At 35.7% G+C, this 20,140-nt stretch overlaps 1 protein-coding gene across 1 annotated transcript in view; it reads right to left on the reverse strand.

Moving 5' to 3' along the window:
• The window catches only part of ITGA4 (integrin subunit alpha 4), an 86,510-nt gene that overhangs the window by 43,773 nt on the left and 22,597 nt on the right, over nucleotides 1-20,140 (reverse strand). Inside the window, exons 5-15 of the mRNA XM_067741330.1 lie at nucleotides 17,893-17,960; nucleotides 16,483-16,612; nucleotides 14,982-15,067; nucleotides 14,134-14,196; nucleotides 13,905-14,042; nucleotides 10,195-10,306; nucleotides 5,982-6,076; nucleotides 4,682-4,772; nucleotides 4,027-4,072; nucleotides 3,496-3,650; nucleotides 209-363 (exon numbers count right to left, since the gene is read on the reverse strand). Of these exons, the coding sequence (XP_067597431.1) occupies nucleotides 209-363; nucleotides 3,496-3,650; nucleotides 4,027-4,072; nucleotides 4,682-4,772; nucleotides 5,982-6,076; nucleotides 10,195-10,306; nucleotides 13,905-14,042; nucleotides 14,134-14,196; nucleotides 14,982-15,067; nucleotides 16,483-16,612; nucleotides 17,893-17,960 (1,139 nt within the window). The remainder of the gene's footprint in view (nucleotides 1-208; nucleotides 364-3,495; nucleotides 3,651-4,026; nucleotides 4,073-4,681; nucleotides 4,773-5,981; nucleotides 6,077-10,194; nucleotides 10,307-13,904; nucleotides 14,043-14,133; nucleotides 14,197-14,981; nucleotides 15,068-16,482; nucleotides 16,613-17,892; nucleotides 17,961-20,140) is intronic.

Consider the following 20,140-nt stretch of genomic DNA (forward strand, 5'->3'; position numbering starts at 1 on the left):
AAATAAGGAAGAAGCAAAAAGTAGAGTTTGAATTATCTAGATCTGTCACAGGATCCTCTAACATTTTGACGCTGGAACAATAGATCAGCTAGTTCAAGTAATACTTGCTTTTCACCGTGTTTTATAAAAGATACCAATGCAAGAAGACTTAAGCGTATTGATAATATTGAAGTTTACGTATCTGTTAATAAAAACAAGTTTACGTTACCCGCATAAATGCTTGATGTGTTTTACAGTTAGCCACTCTGCTTGATACTTTTATGCTTCCTGTAATCACGTCAGAAGTTCCATTGGAAGAGAAGTAAAATCTCGATGGAGACTCTGCCTTTCGGTTCACATCCAGGCTCATGTTATAAAACAAAACTGCAAAAATGTAGAGAGAATTGCAATTAGTATAATTATCTGAAGGCATTTGTTTTGTTATTTTTAAAGTGATAATAGTCAAAGTTATATAGAATACTGGAAATATATTAAATTATCTTCATTAAATAACTTTCTAAAAACTAACCTGAAATATGAAAGAGGGAACAACTTAAAATACACATTTCAAAAATTATTTTTATAAATTAAAAAAAATTATTATAAACTTTTCTCTAGGTTTCTACTTTTAAAATTAACATCTTTAGTGATTTGCTTAATCCTCCTACATATAAACATTTCACAGCTACACTACCAAAGTTCTTACTAATAATAAAAGTCTCAAGTAAAGTTTCAGATTTCTTCGAGTCCTTTTGTCCGTAGAACGTCTGACTGAGGAAGTACAGGCACCCAAATGTCACTTGTAATAATTTTATCTTGTGTGGTTACAGAACTAATTTCATATATGGTTGGGTTCATTTATTTCCATTTGTTTCCAATTTGAGAGGTTGCTATTTTTCTTTTGATTTTTTTTTTTTTTTTAACGTGAAGTGAACACATGGTTTAAAAGTCAAACCTACATAAACAGCTGACTCACAGACATCTCCTTTCCAGCCCTAGACCCTGATTATTTCCCTTCCTTGTTTTTATTGGTTTCTGGTTGGATCTTCCAGTGTTGATTTATGCAAAAATAAACAAATATATACAGACATTCTCTCAATAACTATTCTGGCAGTTTGGTAAGAACTTATTTCAAATCTGACATGGTAAATGATGTGCTAAAGAAGATCTTCAATAACCAAAAAATTAAGGAAAATTTACAACAACTAAAAAAAATTCCAAGACCGATCTTACCAAGAAAGAGAGAGCTATTTCTTGAATATAAAAGGGTTCTTTGTCAGACTGGTGGTTGTCAGAGGTGAGGGGTGGGGGATGGGTGATGGGATCAAAAGATACAAAGTTCTAGCTACAAAAAAAGTCATGGGGATGTAATGTACAGCATGGTGACAACAGTTAATCATACCGTATTGCACACTTGAAAGGTGCTAAGAGAGTAGATCTTAAAATTTCTTATCACAAGAAACAAATATTTACAACTATGTATGACGATGGATGTTAACTAGACTTATTTTGGTGATTATTTTTACAATATACACAAATATTGAATCATCTCATGTTTTATACTTGAAACTAATATATTGTTCGTCAGTTACACCTCAATTTAAAAAATTGAAAAATAAAAGGCTTCTTTACAAGACAAGCTACATCTAGTAGTCCACTGAGAGATCATTCATTATATAGGAGAAATAATTCGTAAGTGATATTTAAAATAATTTATATTATTCCTCAAGTGTTCATTTACATTTTAGGAGTATCTTACTCTTCTGGAAGGATTTTATCTACTTCAAGGAAACGTAAGTATAAAACCTACATCACTCCTACAAACTTCAAATAAATCTTTCAACCTTCCTTTTATTTAGAAAATAAAGTCCAAATCAATTGGCTTCAAAATTACTATAACTGAGGTTCAATGCCTCCGAGATAGAGTTGCAACTGAAATAGTCATCTACAAATTCATCACTCTGAGCTCAGACAAGAGCACATGAAACAAGGGAAATAAAAATCCATTCACAGTAAGTGGCAAAATGTCCTGGTTTTATTAAATATGCTTACTATGTGAATTATTTCTCCCAAGGAGTCATTTTATGACAACTATAAAGCATGTTTTGTAACAATGCTATGATTATTTATGATTTTCATATATTTGTTTTCAATCATTTAAAGAAATATTTGGTCACAATGGAATCGGTAGTACGACAAATACTGATTTTCCATAAAGGGAAATAGTTCTCTCTATTTAACATGTGTCTCTCAGATAATCATCAGCTTGTCTGTGTCGCTGTGTTACTAGGGTCATGCTCTCCAACTGCTACTTCTTCAATCAATAACCAGATGAAGGTTTTGCCCACTGGCCTATCACTGCATCTTTAATGAGGACTTCTGCAGAGTACCATTAAAAATGAATCTTATCTATGATATCTGTAAGAAAAGAATCTAAAAAAGAATGAATATACATATATGTATAACTGAATCATTTTGCTGTACACCTGAAACTAATACAACATTGTAAATCAACTATACTCCAATAAAGTTAAAATTTCAAAAAAATGAATCTGATCTAAAATAGAAATACCAGGCTCATTCTCTACTTCTTATTACAGGCTAATTCAGACTGAGGCCTCTGCTACATTATCTATAGCTTGGTTCAATCAGTATCTGCTACCCTTCATGATGTTTAGATGACACCCGGCAGGGTCATGGGAACGAACAACTCTTGATAGGCCTTGCGGGGCTCAGGAAATATATGAATTATTAATGTCCAAATGGTAAACTCCGTTATGCTTCTCTTCTACCATGGGCTAGTTTCATTAGTAGTTATTCTAATATTAGCTTAAATATAACACAATTAGGAACATTAACCTGCTAGAAAAAAATGTAATGATTATGAAGTCACATAGACGTTATTTGAGATTAACCACAATGTTGGATGAGCCATATCAAAGATACTTTCTCCAGAGCAGATCACTGAGAGTTGCCTATGTACGGGCAAATGGGCATGGCTCTTAGGAGCCGATAGTCATAGTAAATCCTTAAGAGATGTGTGTTATTTATGGAAATTAGAATCAGGGTCTAGACTCCAGATAAGCTTCTTCAATTACTCAAAGAGGATAGAATAAGAAAAAAAGAATCTTCCCCCTCTCAGGCCTCCAACTTAAGCCAGCTCAAGACTTCAGTGAGCCTCATAAAACAGGAGGAGCTGTGGTGATGTTCTTTTTATTCCAAAGAGACCTTACAGATTAAGCTCAATTAGTTTACCTTAAATAACACAGCAAGTGATACTCTTGCTCTATTTCCTGCCATAATCTCTAAACAACTAGAGCCTTAATGTGTCCAACTCATTGGTTAGAACAAAGCAAGAATCCGGAAGATGAAGAGGAAAGGTTATCAGGTGGCTGCTCTCTCCTGCCCTAAAATCCCCTCCATGGTGAAATACAGAGAGAGCTCGAAAGATGACCAAGAGATTTATGAGGGAAGTGCACATTCTATCAGGCATTAATTTGTTAAGGGCACCCTTACCGATATAACCTGGAACCTCTTTGCCCTTATATGAGAAACAGAGTGTTAGATCCATGCACACAGAAGGCAATCCATTTTCAATACAGTTAAAATTTGTTCTATTTACTGACTCAGGATGGTTTAAAGAAGCTTCGACAATCACTACAGGTCTCGTCCTAAGAAGGAAATAAAATTAGCAATATTAATTGCAGAATTATTTTTCCTTAAGATGACAGTTAACATTTGTTTTGTCAGTTTCCACTGATCAAGTAATTTCATGAAACTGTTTAATAATATGTGTATATATATACCCAATTACATTTCCATGTATGAATCAAAAGAAATTTTCATTTAAACTTCTAAAAATATTGACTTTGATGATTTATGTATATATCTAGGTAAGGTGGGAAAAATATCCTAAAGTTCAATAATTAAATTTCAGAGTATCAAAAGGAGTGTTATGAGGTCACCACCCTGCTGATTTTAAAAACTGCCTCCCATCATTTAAATTAAGCCCAACTGTCATTAAGCAGTGAAATGTATCAACCTTACCTTAGCAGCACAGCAGAATCAGACCGAAAAGCACCAACTGCTACATCTGGAGGATAAAAAACAACACAGATTAATGATCATCATTAGTCAAAGAGAATTATTTTCAGCCGTAAATACTTAACTACATATCACCTTTCGACTATATCAAAACACTATTTACAGAAAATTAATTAGAAGAGGTATGCTTACATCTTAAGATTCATTTCACATATGTCTGAATCTGCTCATTTACAATGACATTCATCCCTTTACAGTATAAATATAAACATTAGGATATAAACATATGATATAAAGACAGCCTTGCTGAAACAAGATTCAATTTTTGGACTATAAACATTCACCCAGAAATCTCTTTTTAAATTACCAAAGAAACCCCTCTTTCTTTTCATCATTGTGTGTTTGACTTATTTTCATGAATGCTTTTAATTTTTTTCCGGAACAAGGAATAAAGTGTTAAGTAACTAACAGTTTAAAGCTCAGGAATTACTTGATTATTTCTGATCCATCCTTGAATTCAAAAGAGCTTTAAAAATGAAGGAAAAAACTCATTAGTAAATTAGAACTTTTCTCTACCAGTTTTATGTACTTCACAATAAAGCAGCATCCACAACAGAGTTCACTTCAATCTATAAAATATGGTAAATTTTATACTCACCTACATATCCATTATTATCTGCATCAATTTGTCCAGATATAGACTGTCCAAACATACTTAATGATTTGCTGATTTGACGCCCTTCAATTCTCTGAAAAATAGTAAAGTTGAGTGGGAAACAGGATTTGAATACGTAATATCCCAGAGAAACAATGATTTAGTTAAATAATGAGTCCTGGTACATGCCCTGGCACATTATTAACAAATGCATTGTAGTTAAGTCAAATACATGTGTCTAAGAGAAAGAGTAGTTTCCAGCTTGAAGTGGGAAGTTGACATCTATTTTGGGACAAGAAAAAAATCACTTTCTTTACTTTGTGAGCAAAGGGAAAATTATGTAGTAAAGATCTCCTAAAACAGTCCTGACACTCTCTCCCCAGTCTTTCTTCAGGCTCTGTGTTTATTTCCTTAAGCAACATGAGTAACCAAACAAATAATAAGAAAATAAGACATCTATGATCACTTAGTGGAGCCTACTACTTAGGTTTATAATAACCACCTCATTTAGCCAGATTGCTTCCTAGTATTTGACAAGGACAACTCAAGTCTGATATGTGCTTCCTATCCCATGTGTTTAATTTCATGTCCAGATACTGATTTATAAGTATCAGGGTTGTCCATTCTAAGAGAATCAGTATTCTTTACTAGACAAGTATATATCTTTCACGTTATACAGAGAACAATTTACCTATTTTTGCCTAATCAAAAGTAACAGTATTAGCTAATGTTTCCCTAAGAGTACCTTTGGAAAAACTTCTCTTCTCCGCACGTGTATGTAGTTTTTTTCTATGCAATGAAATGCCCTGATTTTTCAAAATGTGAAAGTAAAGTCAGAGTTAGATCAGGGAACTTTCTCATCTTACTCTCTGCACTAAAAGGAACACAGAGTATCACATGAGTCTTTGCTCTCCCTGTGCAATCTCCATGGAACATGGAGCTTTAGCCATAGGGCAAGACACAGTTAATCAAATCCAAATGGCCTCATCTGGAATACTATGGGTATTACCTCAGAACATAAATTTGATGAAATGCAGAGAGAATGTCTTTAATAGGTTAAATACAAGCTAGAATGGAAGTGAACCAGAACTCTTATTTATGAAAAACAAAATGGTTTCAAAGAGTTATTAATGACCTTAAAAATGAGGCCATCTACTGTTATTATAAGAAAATGGTGAAAGAGTATTAAGTATTTGAAAGACCAAATTAAAAAAAATAAGTCCACATTAACGCTGGAAGTTTTAAGAAGGATTTTATTACCAATGCTTCTTTTGACGGTATTAATAGAATAGTATTATCCTACCTGTGAGAAGGCTGACGAGATCCCATCTGCTCGGCCATTGTAAATATAAATAGCACCTCGCAAGTCATCTTCCTGTGGAGCTCCAATAGCAACATCTATTCAAGAATTTAAATGACAGAAAATAAATTCTTAATGCAAAGAATGCAACTCTGAAAACTAACCTTCATGCTCTTTAATTAATATCACATAAGAAAACTCCTTATCAAAAAACACTTTTCTGGGCTTCCCTGGTGGTGCAGTGGTTGAGAGCCCGCCTGCCGAGGCAGGGGACACGGGTTCGTGCCCCGGTCCGGGAAGATCCCACATGCCGTGGAGCGGCTAGGCCCGTGAGCAATGGCTGCTGAGCCTGCGCATCCGGAGCCTGTGCTCCACAATGGGAGAGGCCACAACAGTGAGAGGCCCACGTGCCGCAAAAACAAAAAACAAAACAAAGACACTTTTCCCACTGGACAGAAAAAAATTATAAAATACTGTTACTGTCATAACAATGTAGTGGATTGTACAGGTAAGTCTGTGTGTGGAAGAAGCTTAGAGTCTTAGGGTCTTAGAGACAGGCTAACAGAATGGTTAAGCACACAGGTCCTACAGCCAGATGGCCAGGCCTGACCCCAGCACTGCCCTCGTGCCCAGCTGTGCTATGCTGGGCCCATTTCTTAACCTCTCTGTATCTCAGTTCCCTCACCTCAGCACAAGATTGTAAGAGAACTCATCCTCGGCATAGAAAGATGTAACTCATGTGAAGTGCTTAGAGCAGTGTGTAGCACATAGTAAGTTATTATCACTGTAAATACTATAACCACAAGAACCCTTCTTTTGAGCTCTAGGTTTTACTTTATCTGCAAAATGACTTCTGAATTAATTCCTGTTCCAATGAAAAGTAATTAAAGTATCTGTTAAGGGTATGTTTTCACATAAGAAAACCAAGAGAAAATAGAAACTACGAATAACGTGGTTGCTTAAGCGCTATAAATACAAAGTACATATTGAAAGTACTGAACTATTAAGAAGGCCCAGATCAATTTAATTCCAAGCAGAAGATACTGAAGTATATTCGGTCTTTGGCTAGCTTATATATAGATCCAAACTCTTACTTCCTAAGATGACACTTGGATCTATTATATAATATCCTAAAGTTCTAGCTATCATTATAGAAATAAGGAGAATACATGTTAATAATAATGTTTTTCCATGCCTATGCAACACCATTGGGACAAAACATAGAGAATAAACAGAGATATCTGACAACTGTTTTTACTTTCCATTTGAACATTTACTACACTGTTAGTATAAACCATAACAATTATCATTAGTATGATCATAACAATCTTAACATCAGCTAGTATTTATATACTGTTTACAATGCAGGCATTGCACTAGAGGCTTTACACACGTTATTCATGTTATTCTCACATAACCCACTGTACCTCGTGTAGCTCTCACAACAGCTCTATCAAATTCTTTTTGATCCTCACTTGTTATAGATGAGGAAACTGAGGCACAGAATGTAACTCACTCAAGGTCACCGAGCCAGGATGTGGTAGAGGTGGGATTTAAACCCCGCAGTCTGGCTCCACAACCTTTGCTCTCCATCACCATGTTCTATAAAATCATCAACAGTAAAGTTGTGACCAACATTCTCCCCTCTTAGCACATGTGTGAAAGAAGTGCTCAATATATGATTTGATAATATATAAGCATTTCAGGAGCACATAAAATAATATAGTTTACAGCTGCAGAACTTTATTATGGTTCCGCTCAAAAAAATATTCAAACATATAGTCTAAAAGTCAGATGACAGGGCTCAACATAAAAAAACAAAAATAAGTGGTCTTGCCAAAAGCATTTTATGGCTAAAATGCTATCATCCGTCTGTCTGGTCACACTGGTTGAATAGGTTTGTCTATTACCTATTTAACTTTCTCATACTTTTGATGAAATTTTTATGCTGGACTCTTGCCAAATTGATTGGTATATTCTTAGAAAATGGCTTGTTTTGCTTTCCTAAGGACACAGGAAATATATTCTAATTTTTTTCTTTTGAAGAATAAAAAAATGATGTCGTGAACGTCAAAATTACTGAGGTCTACTATGCAAAACACCACAAAGCTGTGCATAGTAAAAGAACATTAAGTCTGATTTGCATCTAAGACTGGAGAAGGAAGGAAAAAGAACAGGTGGGTTTTTCATCTCTTTTCTACACAATCCCACACACTCTGCCATGAACGTGAAGTAACTTCACTCATATCCCAGCAAAACAAACTAAGTTAGAAGATGGGGAAAAAGAATAGGGAATCACATAACGAAAAATTAAACATAGATGCCCCGCTGGCTCACCCAGGCAGATAGAGCGAGATGGTGGAATTAAAGACCTCAGTGAAGAGCTAGAACACACTGAGCCTACTTCCAAATCAGCATGGTCTTGGCTAATATCTAAAATGTAGAAAGCACATAGCCATGGGCAAAGCAGAAATGCTATTCAGCCATAAAAAAGAAGGAAATCCTGTCATATGCAACAACCATCTGTGTATGTTCACATGATAAATGAAAAATCATTCTCAAATATTTTAATACATTCAAAATAGTGAATACTCTTCCCTGGATGTGTCAATTAAAAGAGGATGTAGAAGGAATTATAAGTAAACAAAATAAGTATTTTACTAAATGATGATTTTGTTTTTAAAAGCAAGAATTTTACTATTTTATATAATATATATGAAATATCAAGGTGCAAAAACATGGTTTTTTTCACAGATATTTATTAGGTTGGGTCTAAATTTACCACTTATATAATGTTTATTTTTTCACGTCTTAATCTTATATTCCATTCGATTGTAAAACTATAAAAAGGAGTGCCACTATTTCCTTCATTTACATTCATTACGGCACATACTCTACACCTGGCACGGTACAACTGACAAAAAATAAGTGCTCAATAAATATCACAGAATTGCTGATTGCTTGTGAAATGTAACATCATAATAACATTTTTTAGATATTTTAACGTAAAATTTTATGTGTAATCATAACCATAGAAATATATATGTATACTTTTTCTCTCCTTTTGTTTTAAAAATAGTAAAATAAATCCAGAAATGGTAATATTTGTATACCAAATTACACTATCTTACATTCAAGAGGGCTCACTGGAAGCATATATTCAATAACCAACTAGCTTGCTCCTTGTAGAATAACATTTTATACATTTAAAGTAGAATGAAGCATTTAGGCATAAGAAGATATTAAGAAAGTGAGAATTTACAGTACTCCCTCACTTATGTCCAGTATCCAAGTAAATTCTGACCTACTTCTACCATATACCAATTGCCAATGACCATATCTAGAAGACAATTCTGAGCCCTGAAAATATCGAATACTTATTTGCTGAACTTGAGGAATTATACACTCTCCCTTCAAACCCATTCATCATTTTAGGCACAGTTTTAATAGACTTAGTTACCGCTTAGAACTAGACTGAACAAAAAGCAAATTTTAAGAGGGAAGGCTGGTAGAGACAGATACTTCAACAGCAGGACTGATATCTAGGCAACAGTCACAGTTCTGATGAGACCATCTATTCCATTATTGAAACGCACCCCTATCGAGTGGTAAATATCCACTGTCCTTGAGTCTGCCGGTTGCCCCCTTACCACCGCTCAGGTCTCTCTCCTGGGATCCCCAAATCTTCCCACAACAGGGCAGCTGAACAAGGAAAGCCTGGCACAGCAAGGGGGCTTTCAGAGCCCGGCTCCAGCTCTGTGGCCAGCCTCTGTTGGGTTTTGTCAGTGTCTTTACTACACTGATAGTTAAATACTGTTATCCAGTGAGTCTATGATGCACGTTTTTTTCCACATTTTCACATTCCTGAAATCAGGGTCCTTCTTAAAATAGAAAAAAAGTGAGTCGCGGTTTAAGAGGCACCATTTTTTCCGGGGCACATAAGATAATGACTTATAATAAAACAACTTATAATCAATGGTGCCTTAGAAGCAATGAAATAAGGTATGTTGAATATCATTCTTTATTAACAGTAGTAAGAAACGATAGCTGGCAACTGAGAAGAAATCAGGGATAACACTAAAGAAAAACAACTTAGCATACCAGTCTGCCTCCATTTTCTATAGAAAGACAAACAACATAAAACTCCAATTATATTCTTTTCCATGTGCCACTTTAAAAGTGGAAATCATGTACCAAATTGGATACTTTTAATTACCTTCAAAGCCATCATTATCAATGTCGCCAAGATTGACTATAGATTCCCCAAATCTTGCAGCATATTTGTCACTTCCAATGAGCTCTATTTCCATTTCGTTCATGACTGCTCCCTAGATAGAAAGGGGGAGAAAGGTGTCATCATAACACAACTTTACACATGATTTACTGTTGTAATTGGGTATGGATTTTTTCTTAATGCTTCAAACAGGTTGGACAAACTATAGCCTGAGCTTTAGTACACACATCCCAGTTCAATTCAATAAATATTTGTCAAGTATGTCAACACATATAATTAGAGCTCAGAGGACAAAAAAAAATTGTCAAACTCATGATCCCTAGCTTTGAAAATCCAATAAATCATTTTGATAATTCAATTTAGCAAATATTTAGTGAGTTCCTAGCAAAGGCAATGCACTGTGCAAAGACTGAATGGGTGAAAGGGGACAAGGCAGTGTGTGTATAAGACACTCCCTTTCCTGAAGAAGCCCCCAGTTACAGAAAAGGCATGGTCCAAGCATGTAAATGCCTTAGAAGTACAGACTGCTTCGCAATATTGACAAGCAAGGAGAGCATATCTAACTGTGAGAGCCAGCAGAGATTTCAAAAAAGGAGGTAGCGGTCAAGGTGGCTACTGAAGGATGGGCAAAGTTTTGATATACAGAGAAAATAATCAGCAAAACACAAATTGCAAAGAATTTGGCTATAATCAACTGTATGTACAATGAATGAGGCCGAAAAAAGTCAGACTGCAGTCTTATGGGGTGGGACTTTGAAGGCTGGGAGAAATTTACTCTCAATTTGGAAAACAAGACAGAGCCACTGAAGGTTTCTGAGTTGAGGAGTGACACGACTGAAGCTGGCCTAGGTGATCTTTTTCCAGCAGCACTGAAGCATGGATTGGTCAACTGTTGTCTCTGAAGTTGGAAGATGAGTTATTACAGTTAGACACTCAATAATGTTTCAACAGGAGCTGTTGCAGTAACAGCTGCCAGACCTCTTTCCAAACTCTGATCACGTCACTGCCTTGTATTAAAAACAAAACCAAACCCCATGCACTACTCATCATAGATCCTTCCCTCTTCTCAAACAAGTCTGTTCATTTCCATAGCACACACGTTCTTCCCCTTGTGAAGTGCCCTTCGCCTTTTATTTTCCAACTAAAAAATTCCTATACTTGTTTTGCTCCTAGAGAAATGCCTAATGTAAAGAGCAGAAAGCAGAAGAGGCGAGGACGAGAAGGTGCAGACCTAAAACAACACAAAGGCACTGAAGTTCCAGGGGAAGAGCTTCAAGAAGTGGTGATCACTATTCTTCAAGTATTCTCCAGGCACAGAATGGTGACCAAGAGTTCACTGGGGACCCCTGAGAGCTATTTTAGCAGAAGTAGGTGGAAGCCAGATTCATTCAAGTATCATTCTTTCTTGAGTTCATGCAGAAACAATTACTGAGCACCAACTTGTCCAGGACTCTTTCAAGCCCTGAGGAAACAGTAGTAAATAAAACAGATGATTTCTCTCCACACGGTGTCTACACTCCAACGGAAGAACCGACAAACAACAGCAAACCAAACCAATAAACATATAATATAATGTCAGGTAGTGGTTAGTGTCTTTTTAAAGTTAAGAAACAGGAAGTTGGAAGGCAACAAAAGAAGAATAACTTATGCAAGAGGTTTTAAAAGCTGAAATCAATTATAAAATTAACCCCAGTATTCAACAGCGATGCCCTCTCTTGAGGGATGTAGAAGTGAGGGGCGAACAAGAGGATAGTCGAATGGGTAGATCTCCTCCCTTGCCCTCTAAGCAAAGGCAATTCACTTTTATCTGTTTTTCATATTGGGATTGCTTGAGATTTCAGTGGGAAAAACGTTTCTATTATTGCCTTACTTTAGGTATATATGCTACTGTTTAAACTGTTCTCAAAAACTTTAGTTTAAAGAGAAAGAAAAGTATGCAGCTAGCATAAGGAAGACCATTTATGGATAGGAAAATGTGAAATATCTATATAAGAGAGTAATGTCTGATTTCACTACTAATGAGATATGAATGATCACTTCATAGATGATACGCTTTTACTATTAAAATTAAGGTTTAAACAGTCGAGGAAATCCCAGCACGAGAATAACTTTCCTGCTCTATATTTGGAACATTAAGAATCTCCCAGCTTTGTAAGACTGAGTATTTTCTCTCTTAAATTGTAAAGAGTTTAGCCTGGTGCTAAATACTTACTAAATGCTCTGAAACAACTGATTTAAAAAAATACCTTCTGGAAACAGATTTTACTTTGTTAAATCCTAAATGAAAATGCTGTGACTTAAGAAATGAACCAATTTTCTCACAAACCTGTTCTTGCTCTTAAATCAAAGAAACAGGCCAAGAAGACCCCATTAAGGCCCTATCAATTATTTCTTTTGATTTGATGCCAGGAAGATAGACTGTCAAGATAAGGCCAGCAGAACTCTTTAAATGGAATTGTCAAGTGGTCAGTTTCTATTCCAAAACACCCCCCAGAATTGAAAACTCAACCATAAGCAAGTAAACACCTATTTCTACAACTACTGTATCTACTTTGGAATAAACTATGGCAATTTTACATTCTTATCAGGAATATAATCTATATAAATTGTGCAAATTAACATCTTATCAAAACATATCTTGTTTCCAATTGTTTTCAAATCAAGAAATTAAAAACATTTCATACTTTATCTTCTACTTCTAGTAGTGTTTTTGTTTTGTTTTGTTTTGTTTTTTTTGCAGCACGCAGGCCTCTCACCGTTGTGGCCTCTCCCGTTGCGGAGCACAGGCTCCCGACGTGCAGGCTCAGCGGCCGTGGCTCACGGGCCTAGCCGCTCTGCAGCATGTGGGATCCTCCCGGACCGGGGCATGAACCCGTGTCCCCTGCATCGGCAGGCAGACTCTCAACCACTGCGCCACCAGGGAAGCCCTCTAGTAGTGTTTTATAATTACCAAATTACATAGGGACATTCACCATCAAACCAATAGGACATTCACAGTTTTAGGGCTGTATAAAAATCATTCTTTCAAATTAGAGTTGCATCATAATAAAACTGGAAGAAACTTCAACTACTTCAGTGAACACATACAAGCTGTGCATAGGGAAACTCCAGACAACTGATCTCATACTTTCAAGATATCAAAATGGGACAGTGGGGCTTCCCCGGTGGCACAATGGTTGAGAATCCGCCTGCCAATGCAGGGGAAACAGGTTCGATCCCTAGTCCAGGAAGATCCCATATGCCGCGGAGCAACTAAGCTTGTGTGCCACAACTACTGAGCCTGTGCTCTAGAGCCCGTGAGCCACAACTACTGAGCCCGTGTGCTGCAACTACTGAAGCCTGCACGCCTAGAGCCCGTGCTCCACAATGAGAGAAGCCACTGCAATGAGAAGCCCGCACACCTCAACGAAGAGTAGCCCCCACTCGCCACAACTAGAGAAAGCCCACGTGCAGCAACGAAGACCCAACACAGCCAAAAATAAATAAATAAAATTTAAAAAAAAATGGGACAGTGGCCCATTCATCATCATATTCCATTTCATTTCTAAAGCATCAGTACAATACCACAATTTTTACTTTCATCAGTAAAATAAGCCTAAAAATCTATAGTCTCAGAACTTTGGAATAAGAAAAGCATCAGCTTCAATCAAAATCCCATACATGGCTTCCAAATTGCAGCCAATCAGACTTACAGTGCCAGAGTTGATGTATACAAACACTCTTCCTTCCTCCCTGACGGTGCTCTGCACGGGAGCTCCCACAAGTAGGTCTGAGAAGCCATCTGCGTTGAGGTCCACCGCACAGACAGAAGCTCCGAAATAAGACCCAAGCTGCTCCAAGGCAAACCAGATCCAGTCATTGAGAAAAAAGCAGAATTACTCACCAAAGCCCTCAGTGATACCGAAGGTAGAGACATATTACCTTTTTACCTTTCATTTCATGTAAGATATTTAGTTCTTTTGCATCAATGCTGAATATGTATGCCTGCAATGGGGAAAAGAATTCGGAAAGGTCAGACTGCTATCACATTAAAAATGTTTCAGTCAATGAAAACATTAATTTTCATAACTTGTAATTGCTCAAATATATTTCTGAAAAATCATTTTCAGAGTGATACAAAAGGTTTAGGGAACCAAGTTCACATTAAGATGCCTTCCTTGAAAAACTACCTTCTCAGGAACAATCTTACTGTTTCCTTAGAGAGCACAGAAAATACATATAGTTGCTTCGCTTCCTTGTACAGCAGAAACTAACACAACATTGTAAAGCAATTATACTCCAATTAAAAGAAAAAAAAAGAAAATGTTGTTTGTCTCAATCCTCAAAGTCATGTTCATGCAGCAATGTAACAAAAACTAGAACGAGAAATAACATTTTGTTCTTTCTGGTCCTACCACAATTGTACCAGGAATGTAGCTGCCTTGATTTGCCTTCAGCTATAAACTTATTAACCAATAAATGTATTCCTTGGACATCTTGAGACAATTCTATCTCAGAAACAATTACTCATAGGAAAGAAGAGCCTCATTTGATTTATGTAGTCTTCCTGAAAGCTTTCCTGCTCAATTGTATCTAAAAGCCATACGACTTTCGCCCGTTTTCCCCACTAAATGCAGCACACTAAATTTCGCCCACTAAATGCAGCACACTTCTCATCATTTCCAGCTTCATTGCTTAGAATTTTTGCAGTTCCTCCTGTCATATCTCATTCTCTCATGCAATCCATATGAACCTTTTAGAAGAAATAAATATAAAAATGTAACTCTTACTTTACCAATCTGTTCATGTTGAGGGGCTCCTCCAACTACCTCGGTAGTGTGCCGACTCCGAAAATGACCGGCTCCAACCGAGTATCCTTCAAGAAAATGGAGACAAGTATGAGAATCATCATTCGCAATGGGTACAATTCATTATCATAAATCCACTTATAGAATGGATCATAAATCCATTCATAATTAAATGAGACTGAATTCAAAATGACAACAGTAAATAGAGTTTTAAGAATATTTAGAATAGCAATACTCAAAATTGGTTTTTATATGCTTTAAGCAATTATTAATCTGTGTGTTAATATGGCTTATATGTTTAAGTCTTAGAAACTGAAGATAGCACCTTTACATGTGGTCTGTTAGTCTCTGTATATTAGGACATGGTAGTTTCTACGATTACAACAGAAATATTTTAACGTATATAAAATATAACATTTTGAACTTTAAGTAAAAAAAAAAGTCTTCTTAAACTTCAACTTTTCTTGCCCTGAAACCTTCCGATTGTGATAAAACTGTATGATTACACAAAAGGTAAAATATTCTTATTTTATTATGTGATAAAAGGCATAATACTAAGTTACATTTTTAACATAATGGTTCAAGATATCCTTCAACCATAAACAAGTAAATGCTGAACTGTAACTGAATTCCCTCCATTTTAAAATAAATTCCTTCTGTATGAATGGGGGGGGAGGTTCACTTCAAATGTGAACAGCCTATATTCAGAAATAATTACAATAAGAATGATAAAAATAGTTATGCTCTGGGAAATATTCTAAGAACTTATGAGGCAAAGGTCAATGGGCCGTTTTTAGACCCATATTCTTCATAATGTTACCCATTGTCTAGAATGCTGTCTGCAGTCCCACTGACTTTCAGCTGGTCCTTGAAGAAACTATACTTACTCATCCATTCATGATTAAATGAGTTGTTTCATGTAGAGTGCTTACAAAAGTTCCTAGGAGATGACAGGCACTCAATAGATGCTATCTTTATAATGACAAGTTGACTGCATAAAGATAAGCTTATAAGTGATTTACTGCAAAAGAGGAAGCTAAACCAGGAGTTCCAATCTAAGAATTATATATTGATGATAATAGTTACATACATAAAATATTAAGTTAACTGAAGTTTCAGAGACTATATCCTTAAAAAGGGAGTTTCTGAAATGGCTTTTTAATTACTACTGGCCATTTTGATCTTTTTTTTTTTTTTTTTTTTTTTTTTGCGGTATGCCGGCCTCTCACTGTTGTGGCCTCTCCCGTTGCGGAGCACAGGCTCTGGATGAGCAGGCTCAGCGGCCATGGCTCACGGGCCCAGCCGCTCCATGGCATCCGGACCAGGGCACGAACCCGTGTCCCCTGCATCGGCAGGCGGACTCTCAACCACTGCGCCACCAGGGAAGCCCCATTTTGATCTTTTGAAGATACAACTTCCCTTATTTATAATTACTAGTATCTGTAAGGCAGAGATAATTCGAATTTGTCCATTTTTATAGTACCTAAATAACTTCCGAATTTCACTTGATTGTGTCTGTCTAAAAAAGCTTTGTATTTATTTGTAGTTATATTGTAGACGAAAAGAGAGCCGGTCCAATACGATGCTCCTGGAGCTCCCATCACAATTAAGTCCTGTAAGAAAAAAAAAATTATCATCATTTAAAAGTTTAATCTCACCACCCAAAACCTCCTCCAGATACACACTTTAAGAGTGACAAAAATACATGTTTATAAATTTCTGAAATGTAAGCATTTTATGAGTTTAAAAACACATCAAAAAAGCCAGAGAAGCTAGCTAATGAATTTTCACCTAAAATGAGAATTTCAGAGAAGAAACGCTGAAACTCTCATTTCATGCTCATCAGCGGACTTTAAAATCAAAGGTAGAATCACTGAACACTAGAGTAAGCTTTGGGGAGAAAGGCAATGTGGTTTTCTACTAAAGTAAACCCTATCTATCTGGGTAACTCATTAGTGCTCATTACAGAGATAATTGTGTGTTGCCAAAGAGTAAAAAATGGACTTAATTTATTTCAATTTGCAAAAAGCTAATGAATAGGTTCCTTAATAATGTTAGCTTGGAAAAAAAACAACTCAAATGAAATTGGGGCATACTTGATGATAAGCGTAGGAATTTAGAAGAAAGGAAAGAGCAGACACTTGTCTGGTGAAATATGAAAACTTTTCAGCAGTTAAAGCTATGTAACATTTCTAAATTTCCTAAACAATCCAAACTTTGAAAAAAAAAGGTCAATTTAAATAGAAAGAAAGCAAGCATTATTATTTTCCCATACTAGGCAATATTTAAGGAAATTGTTAACCCCAGGCGTGATACAACCTGTCTACAAAGATTTAGAAAACATTCATAACTTCATAATGGGTTGTTGAGAGAAACTGGGAGATTTAGGAGTTGAGTACAATTGTGATCTTTCACTGTGTATGTGATAGTGTTAGAAAAAGAATAATAGAGTTTGGGACCATATCTCATTTAAGAGGATATTATTAAGTTCTTAAATCTCCCAGTTCTCACACTTCTAATGAAAAGTGTTAACTCATACGCTTCCTCCCCCCAGCAATTTAATAACTAAATATAACACACCTAGATATTTTCAATGCTTAAATTAACAAATAACTACAGCTACTTTTGATTTCTATTAAACTCTTCATAAAAGTAACCTTCTTTAGTATAGACTTTTAGTTGGTCTTGCGTGACACAGCCATCTAAATATTAATATTTTATCAATACGTATGTCGAATATTGAGTGGTGAAAATTAAGTTGTATTACACTCAAATTTAAGAGACATATTATTTGAGTATTATACAATTTTTCTTCAAAGCATAATATCAATCTTCTAAGTCAAATTAAAATTCTATATGTAAACATCCATAGCAGCTATTTTGGGACAATTACCTCTGTGTAAAAACTAGATATTCCAGCTTGACATGATGCAAAATTTTCTCCAAATTTTCTCACATAATCTAAAATAAAGTAGAAAAACAATTCATGATTTCATTTTAAAACAGACAAAATCTGCATAATTTTATTTATAAATCCTTATAAGTATACCTTTTAAGAGCTCTTTTACAGTATTATTTTTAAAAAAATAGTAAGTGGTAAAATTTAAGGTCACAAATATCTTCCACGTTGATCTTCAAAATATTCTTGTGAAATAGCACTAGAAAAATCTACCCAGCCTCTTTTCCATGGGAAGAACATGCGGCATACACTCAAAAAGTTGTCAGGTGAGTATCTAAGACAGAGGTAGGATTTGTGGCTTCCAGTTCAGGTTTCCATTTAAAATAGGCTTCCTAGATTTTTGCCTGGCTGAAAATAACAGAGTCAAGATCTGCATGGAGATGGAGGGTCTCTTCTTACAAAGCCCCCATGAATGGTTGCTTTGTGAAACTTACTAGGGGCACAAAACTTGCTTTACCTGAAGAACTGACATGAGTAAACCTCTATGAAGATACAGGACCACATCTTCATTTTGGCTTTGCTAACCAGAAATGTTAAATAAATTGCTGTCATTTATAATGACCACTCCCTGTCATGCTTTTTCATTCCTTTTTATATCTTCTCTGGTCCTATATATATTTTTTGATTTAAAAAATATTACCATAATTTTAGGTGTCTTAGGTTTCTGCCATCATGTTTTGTTTTTTCATAGAATGTGGCTAGGTATATATTTATACATATATTTATTTACATATATATTCATACATACATGTGTGTGTGTGTGTGTGTGTGTATATATATATATATATATATATATATATATATATATATATATTTGGGGGTGGTGCACATTGTCATCTATGGACACTGGATGTCCATGTACAAAGTCACCCAGAGAACACATGAGAAAATGTACAGGACTGAAGTCTACACCCAGGGAGGCACCAGCATTTTGTGAAGGGACCAGCCAGCAGTAGGACAAGAGTTGCAGAACATTAAGTGGTCAAATGCATCACTTCACACCAGTAGAATAGTCAGAAGTTGTTTCTGGGGCAATTAAAAGCCCCAGACATGGGGCCAGCTAGGTGGGGAGGGGTGCTGCAGTTGAGGGGTGTATTTAGCTTGCATCTCTACTAGACTGTCCTTTGACAGGTTTCCTTCAGCCTATACAGCTAATTCCTATTGTCAAACATTTGCACACTTGATTTTAAAGGGAACCAAGTTCACAAGGGAAAAGGCCTCACCTGAACTGAAGATTATGACTCAGGCTGGGCAGGTTTACATTATGGAGAGACTGCAAGACCCCAAATGACCATGAAGGCCGCTACAGCCAGGGAGAGAGGCCTCTACTGTGAAATGTTTTGAAGTGTAAAGCATAAACTATTACGCAAAAGAGGATAATAGCTAGAGTAAGTTTTACTGCAATTGAGAAGTTAAAATTCACCTTTTATCTTCTTGGCATTCAAAGGCAAATTAGGAATACAGACGATATAATCTTTTCTATTATATCAAATTCCAGGGAGGAAAGACTCCAATATTAATAAAACCAACTCAATTTGCATACTTGCTCCAAGTTTTGTCAAGTAATAGAAATTTCCTTTGGACACTGGGATAATCATTTTGGTTAGAAAAACTGGAACTTGGCATTCATATATATTTTATCCTTTCCAAAGACACATTTTCAGAATTTTAGTTCTGTTGCAGGTATCATTTTTTCAATACTCTGTGGACATTTACCTCTAACTTTGCTCATTTCAGTTTATGTCCTAGCTCTGCATGCACTAACCATGACCTAAAATTTTTATGGGAAAGACCTTTCAAACTTAAGATACCAATCCCTTGCAATGTCAAGGAAAACAAATAAATTTGGGGAAATAAAAAAGACAGTGAGTGGGAAAGATCTGCTTACATTTATACTTTGGATCTTTCTAAATCTTGTTGGAAGCTAAAGGTAAAGCAAGAAACTTAAACAATTTTCTTGCTTCTGATCGTATTTTTCAATCTATTTCATGATTTGAAGTGTCCTGCACTTGCTGGGCATTAGACTCCCTTATACTGAATAGAAAATATATTTAATGCTAAAGTGGTAATGCTCAACTAGATGCTAAAATTATTCAAATTAAATTGTAGAATTCCTAGCCCTAAAAACACAGTACATTTTTGAAAATTAAAACAACCGCAAGTGGATAAAAAAGGAAATAAT

Source organism: Pseudorca crassidens, chromosome 6 (genome assembly GCF_039906515.1).
Source record: "Pseudorca crassidens isolate mPseCra1 chromosome 6, mPseCra1.hap1, whole genome shotgun sequence".
Classification (NCBI taxonomy): domain Eukaryota; kingdom Metazoa; phylum Chordata; class Mammalia; order Artiodactyla; family Delphinidae; genus Pseudorca; species Pseudorca crassidens.